Source organism: Austrofundulus limnaeus, unplaced genomic scaffold (genome assembly GCF_001266775.1).
Source record: "Austrofundulus limnaeus strain Quisiro unplaced genomic scaffold, Austrofundulus_limnaeus-1.0 Scaffold690, whole genome shotgun sequence".
In the NCBI taxonomy this organism is placed as follows: domain Eukaryota; kingdom Metazoa; phylum Chordata; class Actinopteri; order Cyprinodontiformes; family Rivulidae; genus Austrofundulus; species Austrofundulus limnaeus.
The window spans coordinates 158,421-169,368 of NW_013953092.1; the positions used below are offsets into that span (position 1 = coordinate 158,421).

The 10,948-nt window shown below is 42.3% G+C and overlaps 1 protein-coding gene across 1 annotated transcript in view; it reads left to right on the plus strand.

The window, feature by feature from the left end:
* Positions 1-10,948, plus strand: part of LOC106531907 (lysyl oxidase homolog 4) — a 30,114-nt gene that overhangs the window by 17,901 nt on the left and 1,265 nt on the right. Inside the window, exons 8-13 of the mRNA XM_014027853.1 lie at positions 1,987-2,141; positions 2,225-2,392; positions 2,941-3,103; positions 6,684-6,927; positions 9,714-9,829; positions 10,467-10,603. Coding sequence (XP_013883307.1) covers positions 1,987-2,141; positions 2,225-2,392; positions 2,941-3,103; positions 6,684-6,927; positions 9,714-9,829; positions 10,467-10,603 — 983 coding nt within the window. The remainder of the gene's footprint in view (positions 1-1,986; positions 2,142-2,224; positions 2,393-2,940; positions 3,104-6,683; positions 6,928-9,713; positions 9,830-10,466; positions 10,604-10,948) is intronic.

Below are 10,948 nucleotides of genomic sequence, written 5' to 3' on the forward strand. Positions count from 1 at the left end.
TATATATATATATGTTATCTAATTACTTCTGCATAGATTGTGCTGTTTCAGCTATTTTATACATCAAAACATTCAGTTCATTCAGGAGTTGGGTTCTATGACTTTTGATTTGTGTAACTTTTATGTTTTTCACAAATTTTTAAATATATTCCAAATATTTTCCACAGAAAATTTTCAGATAATTTCAATTAATCAAAACAGATATACATTTGAAATCTAGCTTACTGGCTTTAATTTAATGTATATTTTTACCTTGTGCTACATTTAGCTACGTAGCTACTTTTATCCTTTAGCTAGTTTTTTTAATCCTTTTGGCTTTTAGCCATCATCATTATTTTACTGCTTTTAACGAACATTTTGCTTATTTTATATAACATTTTTCTGTATTTATCTTCTACATAGCATTTTGCTACTTTTACCATTTAGCTTCTTTTTGCTACTTTTAGATTTTTAGTTAACTTTCCACATTTTTACTTAGTGTTTTGATAAATTTAGCTTCCAGCTACTACTTTGCTCCTTTTAAATTTTACCTGCATTTGCYACATTTAACCTGTAGCTAGCAATCTGCTCATCTTAGCTTTAGGCTAGTGTTTTGCTCCTTTAGCTTTTAGCTATATTTCTGATTTGTTTAACTGTAACAACTCATTTTAGCTTCTTTAGTAAATTTCAGTGAAGTCATTCAGCTCTCAGCATTCACACTGTGTTTTGGTAGAATTTTCCACTCTAATTTATCTTAACTTTTTTGKTGTTATTTTTATATTTTTTAAAGACCTTTATGTTTTCATTAAACTATACTTTTGTATGGAAAGAGAGCCTCATTCATAAAACAATTTAACAATAAGTTCAAACCACTACAAACTAAATTTGGTAAGCAGTTATTTTCTAAATGGTCTACACTTAAGATGAATGCCAGAGTTCAGCACGCACGCAGAGTATGATTAGCTTTATTCACTCATTGCTTTAGACTAAACACCTCACAGCTTTAACAGCTGCTACTCATGTGAGCTTCAACTTCATGAATGTTAGGAGACAAATAAACCCAGAGAAAATGATTACAGCCTGACGTCTGCTTCCATCCCAGAAACTGATTGTTGAGGAACTCTACCCATGACCAATTATACAAGTGTAAACGAAGCTMGGAGGGTCAGGCGACTGAAGGAACGGCATGTGTTGTTGTCAAAATAAACTWATCGAATGAGAACAGTTTGCTCAGCTTTGAAATGAGGATGTCATGCAATCAGCACGGAGCTGGAGCAAACACATGTAATTGTTCTGGTTGGGCTTTTGTTGTGGGCGAGAAAGTTTAGCCACTGGATCGGCACAAGTCGAGTTCAACATTTCCCTACAAAACAGCACGGACCCTCTTTCTCACACTCCCTTCTCCTCCTTCTGCTTGCCATACCTCAGCAGTCATTCTGTAATCGTCCTCATTTCCTCCCATTATCTTTCTACCCAAATGAGCAACTAGCATGTCCTTTAAAAGCAAGCRTGCTTCCTTCTCTCTACTTTTCTTAATTAAATAATTCATGGAAAGCATCTGAGTGCTGCTTTAGGACTATAATAAACTAGGAGACACAGTGTAAAGAACATTAAATGTAAAAATGGAGCAACGTGGCTTTAAACATGAGCTGTGTATATGTATAAAATRTAGTGTAAAGGCACCACCGTTGTACAGTCAGCAAAGACAATTTAAAGCAAAGCTGGATGACATCATTCACTATTTGAAGCCTAATTATAGGGCTTTAAAAGGCTTTTGCCTGGGCCTCGTGCACCTACACAAACACAGATCTGTTTAAAGATTTCTCTCCCTTTTGCAGTTTTAAATCTATTTTTGGTCTGTAAAGCAAATCTCAGCTTCTGAGCCACATCAGACATCCAACTCACAGGCCRGCAGGTTTTATGTGTCCTCATGTGAGAGTATCACTCTTTAGATGTGGTCAATCAGCCCAACCCTTCTCTCTCTCTCTCCCCTTCCCTCTCTTTTAGGTACCGGTCCCATCCACATGAACAGCGTTCAGTGCACTGGCAGGGAGAGGTCAATCACAGATTGTCGCTACAGCCCCGTGCCTCTGTACACCTGCAAACACAATCAAGACGTAGCCGTGCGCTGCAACGTCCCCAACACTGGCGTTCAGGCCACTGTGAGCAAAACACACAAAAAAAACATCCCTCTGTGTGTGTACAACAGTTATACGCTCACACTGACAGGAACTTTCACATTCAGGTGCGTCTGGCAGGGGGCAGAGATCCTGGGGAGGGCCGTGTAGAGGTGCTGATGGAGGTTGGAGGAGTGAAGCGTTGGGGTTCGGTCTGCAGCGAGAACTTTGGTCTCAACGAAGCCATGGTGGTCTGCCGACAACTGGGTTTGGGATTTGCCTCCAGAGCTCATCAGGTAAGCTCATCAGACTGCGGGCCTTTTGATTTTAATAAGTGGCCTTCTGCTTCTGAACTTTTTGTTCTTTGTGTTCTTGTGTTTCCACCTCTCTCTCYCKCTCTTTCTCTCTYTCTTTCTCTCTTTTTTTCTCTCTTATTCTCTTACCATCCTGGCGTTTGTGTGACTGCTGTGTTATTACTGAGGCCTGAAGTAATTACAGGGTTCTCAAACGTCCACTTCCACTGCACCGAAAATAAAAGAGGGAAAGTGAGGCGAGGAGAGAGCTGGGGGGAAATTCGCACAGCAAACAAACTGAAAATAGAACAGTGAATGGAAAAGGCAGCTTAAGTGCGCTGTGATGGGGGGGCTGCTGGGAACATTTAACAAGCAGTTTTAAAATTGTGAATAAGGAGTGGAAAATGTGATAATGCATACTGATAGTACCTATAAAAAAATGGGTTTTGGTGTTTACTGCAGAGGCTGCTCTGTGCTCTCGGGCTTTTTTATTGTTATTCTAGAGGGCCTTAGGATCCAAATCTCCATTCTGTTCTTGTGTCTCTGTGCAGGAGACCTGGTACTGGCCGGGGTCTTCAGATGCCAGTGAGGTGCTACTWAGTGGGACTCACTGCATCGGCACCGAGATGTCTGTCCAGCAGTGTCGCAGAAATACCCATGTCTACTGTCCCCGAGGAGGAAATGGCAGAGCTGCAGGAGTCACGTGTGTTGAGAGTGAGTCGAAAAACATCATAGTACAATGAGTGTTAAAAATACAAAATTAACACTTCAATATGTATTCATGTGTTTGAAACACTAAAACAAAGTGAAATGAGTAATGACAAGGATCAGGGATTGTCAGGGCTGAGTGGAACCAAGAAACCAGACACTACTACAAAAAGGTAAGGGACTTTATTTACAGGTGCTGTAGGGAGGATCTGGATCTGAAAGAGTGGGGAAGTGACAAGGTGAGTCCAGGCTTTAAGATAAATTGTCTTTGTAGGTAACAAGCGAGACGTCCAGAAGACCAGCGTGGAGGAGAGGTGGGACCAACARGTGAGTATTGTCTTTTAGGCTGAGTGGCCAGGTGAATTTCAAGGTAAGGCACTTTTTTGCCCCTTTTCCACTRGTGCCACTTAGTGTAGTGTCGGTATGGTTCCAAGCCATGTCCGTTAGGCCATATTCTTAAAACCAGCCCTTTTTTTAGTACCTACTTTGTTGTGGTTCCAAGTGGTCCCAGTTGACACCAAAATGTGACATCAGAACACTGTTCGTCACTGATTGGCTAGGGAGTGGAGTCACTGGTTGCGTCTGAGCTGCTTTTACAACAACTCGAGGTGCCAATGTTTCAATTGTAGCAGTGACATTAGTCATGTTTCCATTCAACTTTAATTCAAATTTTTAGCAAATTTTTTTAAATTTCAGAACTTATTTGGCAAATGTGTTTCCATCTCTCATTTTGTGCATTAACTCATTTTTGAAAACCCAAAAACCACCTCCACCAACCATCCAAATCACACCCACTGGAACCGGACTGGAACGTCAATGGAAAAGCACCCGAACTGACCCRTTCCGACACTTCACTAAGTGGCACTAGTGGAAAAGGTGGTTCACAGACACAGGCACACTTTGGCACACTGTGGCAAGAACCTTGAAGAGGACAAAATCATGGACCAGGTAACTCAGGTAAGTTAGAATAACTGAGCRGCTGCAAGAWACTACCTTGATGATGTGWTGCATCAGCTAAGACCAAGATGACAAKTGAGTCTTTCAAACCTCAGGAGCTCATAAGAAGGATCACTTGTAGATGTAGGTAATCAGAGCCAGGAACGAATCAGGAAACATGGAAGCAGAAACATCAATTATCACAGTACCCTCCCCTTAGCAATCGCCTCTAGGCGATCTTGGATGCTTCTCCAGGTGGGCCCTGTAAAAAGCAGAAACAAGGGAGGGGTCCAGAATATAGGACCTAGGAATAGGACCTGCTGGAGTGGACAGTGGGCAGAGAGAACTCTCAGTGACTGRCTTGATCTGTGACACATGAAAAGTGGGATGTATGCGTATAGAGGTGGGCAAAGTCAGACATACTACTGAGGGGTTAGTAATGCACTCCACGGGGATAGGTCCTATAAAATGGGGGGTCAGCTTTCTTGGGGTGTCCTTGAGCTGGATATCCTTAGTGGAGTGCCAGACACTCTGGTCGATATGGTAGGTATGAGCCGTGGTGTGGTGTCTGTCTGCCATCTTATTTTGCTCAGCCATCCTCAGCAGGGCCTCCTTGGTCTGTCGCCAGATTTGCCAACACCTGCGGAGATGATGTTGGAACCAAGGGGACTGAAAAATCAGACTCCACACTAGGAAAGAGAGGGGGGTTGTAGCCCAGGGAGGCTTCAAAACGAGACAGACCAGTAGGATGTGTGAGTATTGTGGGCTTACTCTACCCAAATGAGGTGTTGAGMCCACGTAGAGGCGTTGTTACTGGCCACACAGAGAGCGGCTTCGAGCTCCTGATTACAATGCTCAGTTTGTCCAATTGGACCAGATGAGAGGTTGGTGGTGGCTCCAAGAGTGTTGCAAAAAGYCTTCCACACCTGTGAGACATACTGTGGTCCTCTGTCTTACACCACGTCCATAGGGATTCCTTAAACTCTAAAAACATGCTGTACAAGGAGTTGGGCCATTTCGAAGGTGGACAGGAGCTTAGGCAGAGGTACAAATGGGCAGCCTTGGAGAAAYGATCTACAACAGTTAATATGACTGTATTACCTTGGGAGGGGGAAGACCAGTGACTAAACGGACCAGTGATGAAATCTAGAGCAATGTGGTACCAGGGTCAACCAGGAGCAGATAATGTTTGCTACAGTCCAGCAGGGGGTTGGTTTCTACTTTTACAATGGGTACAGGTAGGACAGGCTGCCATGAACTCCTTGAMTTTTGCAAACAAATTTKGCCACCAAAAATATCTTGCAGCTAACGAGAGCATGCAGTTTACTCCAGAATGACAGGAGAACTTATTGGAGTGAAGCCAATCCAACACTACCTTTTACAGAAGCAGGGACATCTAACTTGGCCTGTAGGCCACCACCTGGGAGAAGAGGCAAAAGCAGCTGACTGAGGGAATGAAGAGGTGACGGCAGCCGACCCAGGGGATGAAGAGGCAATGGAAGCCGACCCAGGGTACGAAAAGGCGATGGCAGCTGACCCAGGGTATGAAAAGGCGATGGCAGCCGACCCAGGGTATGAAAAGGCGATGGTAGCCGACCCAGGGAATGAAAAGGTGATGGCAGCTGACCCAGGGTATGAAAAGGCGATGGTAGCCGACCCAGGGAATGAAAAGGCGATGGCAGCTGACCCAGGGTATGAAAAGGCAATGGCAGCCGACCCAGGGGACAAAGAGGCGACGGCAGCTGACCCAGGGTATGAAARGGTGATGGTAGCCGACCCAGGGAATGAAAAGGCGATGACAGCCAACCCAGGKTATGAAAAGGCCATGGCAGCYGACCCAGGGGACAAAGAGGCGACAGCAGCCGACCCAGGGCWCACAGGAACCGCCAACACAGGAGCCTCAGGAACCACCAGAACAAGCAACTCAGGAACAGAAAACASGAGGGGTGAGAGGATGGGCGGCCTAAATCTTTAGAGCGTACGCGAGGACCCTCCAGGGCCAGGCAGGAGCAACAGATCAGAGAGCGATGCCAGAATGCTCTTGATCTGCCAGCAGAGGAGATGTTTAGCCGCAAGGGTGGAGGACCGCCAGAGGATCGTCAAAGATCCCCTGATGAGAGGGTGTGTCACCTGTCGTCCCACAGAAAACCAGGTGACAGAGACAAGACCGGCTCYTCAGAGGCAGGGGAAAGAGTACCAACTGCAGGGGACCTAGGCGATGGCTCTCTGTCACCCTCTGCAAAAGGCAGACCAGAAAGAAACTTTTACCTGCAGGCTAAGTACTTGGTCTGATCATTCTGTGATGTTTAGCAGAGATCGACCCAGGGCCCAACTTAAATATTTGAAAGAAATTACAAACTTGGATTGTGGTGTTGAAGACATCTCTTTAACTTTAGMTCAACTTGAGGTTAACAAGTAAAATTTAGCTACAAAGAAGCTAAAGTTTAAATCTATTGAATTAGCAAGATTAGCTACTTAGCAGCTAAGGTTTGCCCAAATTCTGTAAAAATGTGGAAAATTTTAGAATGTAATCACAATACGTTGTGAATAACATATTTTTTAAAATTTTGTTATTTTATTAATTTAAATGATTTCTCACACAACATTAAAAGTATGTACCGTAGTTTTCATCAGCTTGTTATTCTTGCAGCTGCTCCTGACCTGGTGGTGGATGCTCAGCTTGTCCAGGAGACGGCCTACTTGGAGGACCGACCGCTCCACCTGTTGACCTGCGCTAACGAGGAGAACTGCCTGTCGTCCTCTGCTGCCAGGATGAACTGGCCCTACGGCTACCGGCGCCTACTGCGCTTCTCCTCCCGCATTATGAACATGGGCCTCGCTGACTTCAGGCCACGAGCCACCAGAGACAGCTGGACATGGCATCAGTGCCACAGGTAAAGAAGAAAAAAAAACAGGACAGTGCAGACATTTATTGTAGAACGACCTCATAGAACTGCTGGACCTCTCAGCAGAACCTTGGGACTTTTAGTTTATAAAATCATTTGATAGTTCTACTGGGACTAAATGTGCAGACTACAATAGACTACAGAGAGATTAATGGTGTGCCCTGAAGTAGACAAGAACTAGTGTCTGAATGACCAAAATGGCTATAGGAATGCAGTCTGTGTGTGCGGTCACTAAATCCCAAACACGGACCACTTTTTAACTTTGTGCACCATAAATCTGAGAATAACAAAACATGGTCAGTTTTTTGTTGCGATGCGRTAAGGACTTCTTACTATATTTTGAAAGTTTTCTTTTTTTTTTAACTCTCACATCTAACTCGTGCGTTCCTTAATTTTATTCCAAAGAAAAAGTCTCAGCAGAAATGCACAACTATAGATAAAGATTAYAGTATATTATTTTACACTTCAATAAAAAATGCACAATTTACATCAACATTTTGTAATTCTCTGAATCRTATTTGGTGTAGCTTGACAGCAACGACAGTAACATGTAAACAYCTACGGTGTTAATCTGTCTCTTTGACCTACAGTATAAAAAGTGCCCTTCTTGCTTTCATCACAGCCAGATCTTACAATTTAGTGGTGTTTACTTTAAAAAACATGGAATTATGTTTTGATTTTTGGAACAAGACACACTGCTGTTCAGTCCAACACAAAGTACCTGGTTCTGATGTAGCATATGATAAAGAAAAATTTAATCTCTGCAGCCTAAGCTGAATCAATCAATCAATCAATCAATCAATCAATCAATCAATCAATCAATCAATCAATCACCTTTATTTAACCAGGTAGAGCCCGTTGAGATCGAGATCTCTTTTACAAGGGTGACCTGGTCAAGTGGTCATCAGCACACGTCACACAGTAGTTGACAAAGCATTTGCATTGATCAAAACGAAATAAGGAAAGAAAAAAACTACAATCACGATAAATAGATGTTGGCAGTTCAGAAACATCTGGATAAGACAGAATTCTACAGGTATTTACAGTATTTGGTAGACATGAAAAGAAATTTAGGTGAGAAAAAAATAAGTTAATGTATAAAAACAGACAGACATTGTTTGAGTAGATACAGTAAAAAAAAAACGAGTTACGTTTAATGGATAGGTAATGTTTAGAAACATCTGCAACGGTCAAGTTTCCTGAYGACGTTATCTATTACGGTTGACATGAAGGATCTAGGAGGGATGAGTGTTGACGGTTTCAGATCTGTCTGTAAGTTGTTCCAGGCTGAGGGGGCTGCGAAGCTGAATGCTCYTTTTCCTAGTTCAGTTCTGACTGGAGGCACTGACAGGAGGACTAGATCGTTAGAGCGCAGGGAGTAATGACTGTGTGATGTTTGTATCAAGGAGGTAAGGTATGACGGACTAGGTTTAGTAGGGTCTTGTAAATGATGGATATCCAGTGGGTGTATCTGCGGGCGTTGAGAGATGTCCAGCCAGATTTGACATAAAGCTCACAGTGATGAGTCTAATAAGTGGAGTCAGTAATGAACAGAAGAGCACTGTGGTAAATGGAGTCTAAGGACTGGAGGTATTTTGATGCAGCACTCATGTACAGCACATCACCATAATCTAATATCGGCATGAATGTAGCAGCTACAAATATTCTCCTTGCTTTGCATGTGAAGCAGGATTTGTTTCTGAAGAAGAAGCCTAGCTTCAGTTTGAGTTTAGAGGCCATTTTGAAGATGTGTGTTTTAAAAGACAGTTCACTATCAATGTAGAAACCTAGGTATTTGTAGGTGGAGACCATTTCTATTAGATTTCCCTGTTTGGTTTTGATTTGAGGTGGGTTCACTGATTGCTGTTTTCTGTTTGAATGAATACTTGAATGATAACTTCCATCCATTATCTTTTACTTGAATCTTCCTTTCAGGGTCACTGGTGCCCAAATCCAGCATATCACTGCATGAGGGGTGGGGTACAACCTGGTAAAAGTCCATCACAGGGCCACACATAGACACAAAGTTGGAGTTACAAATTAACCTGACATTCATGTTTTTCATCTGTGGATGGAAACTGGAGTGCCCAGAGAAAACCCATGTATGCACAGAGAGAACATACGAACTCTACTCGGGCTGAGATTTGATCTGACAACCTCTACTTGCTGAGAGGCATCAGCTCTACCAACTGAGCCACGGTGCCGTCCTATTCGACAACTTGTGATTTAGAAAGTGAAATAAGCACACGGGACTCTTATATTCCTTGGATGTGGACTATAAATAGTCAAACATCTATAAAAGTTTGTTATCTGACACGATAAACACAACTCTGAGATGGAGAGGACAATAAACATCCAACTTCCTGGTTAACCCAGTTGTTCCCAGTCAGAGCAGCCTGGCTTCTTATCTCAGCTGTTGTGGTTCTGTGTCCAAACAACGAAAAGCTCGGTCACAACCACTGCCCACTCAACCAGCAAACACAAGGTTTGACTTTCACTTTTGGTAGTATTTAGTTTTTTTTTTCTGGGAACGGCTTTGCATCGAAAGAACCACACAAAACTGATATCTTCCATTTTCCCCCGAGTTCTCCCGTTTTTTTCAGACACCGTCGCAGAACCAAAACAGAATTTGCGGCAGCCATATTTCAAACTAAAAGAGTTTCTTTTATCTAAAAGAATAAAAACAAAAACAACAACATGCTGAATAAAGAGCTGTCCTTTGTGTCTTTTTTATAACTTTGTGTTATTTTTCTTTCTTTGTGTATTCGTTTCAGGCACTACCACAGTATTGAGGTGTTCACCCACTAYGACCTCCTCACTCTCAATGGGACAAAAGTAGCCGAAGGTCACAAAGCCAGTTTTTGTTTGGAGGATACCTACTGTCCTGAGGGTAAAGTGTGATTATAGATTAACAACACATCAAACAGATGTGCTCACAGCTGCACAAATGTGAGAAAGAGAAATAAGAAAATACAATATAGGAAAGTGTAACTTATTAAGTATTTTTTAAGACAAAAAATTGCTTTGAAGAAATATCTCTGACTTTTTAAGATGTTCTCTGTAAAGAGTGTAGTCRGTGTTCTACCTGCACCAGACAAGTCAGAAGTCACAATGATGGATGAAGAAATTTTCATGCAGAAGTCAAGCTAATGACTGACAACTTTCCACCATCAAAAACAACTCAAACCTAGAAGACGCTCAAGATGRAGCCATTTTGTGAATTTTTACACATTACTTTTACGCCTGTTAGTTATGATACAGTTTCCATCACAGCTGACCTGTGGTGTGTACAAACAGAACTGTCTTTGTAAATMACCAGTGGATGTGAAAGTGATGCATCGTAAAAAAAAAAAAAACTTTACAAAAGAACATTCACATGAACAAGTTGTTTTTAAAGTTTGACTTGTTTTCGATGGCATGAGTCTACTCTCTGACTAGCTGTTAGCTTGTTTCCCACATGAAAATCTCTCCCTGTTTCTCACAAAAAAAATTTCATGAAAAACATTCATTGTATATTTCCAACTCAGGCCTCCATAAGCGATTTGCCTGCTACAACATGGGAGATCAGGGGATCTCTGTGGGCTGCTGGGACACGTACCGYCATGACATCGACTGTCAGTGGGTTGACATCACAGACGTGCGACCTGGTGAATACATATTTCAGGTAAGACCAACGCACACGAAGCATTCAACGACATAATTACCCTCCATCACTGAACGTTAAAGGTGTGTTTTTGTATTTATATGTGTGTGTTTGTTTCAAGAAACACTGAACAGATTTTACTGAAACTTACAGAAAGTAAKCACTGAATGTTAAACWGAAACTGCAAAAACCTTTGGAGTCAGCCCCATTTAAGTTGGTTACCACAGCTAACTGGCATTTAAAAAAGCACAAAAAGATTAAAACTCAGCAAACCTATGACCAGTGTTATATAAAGTTCCTCAAAGTGGTACTTCAGTAAAAGTACAAGTATCTTGTCATGAAAATACTTTGGTAAAAGTTAAAGTC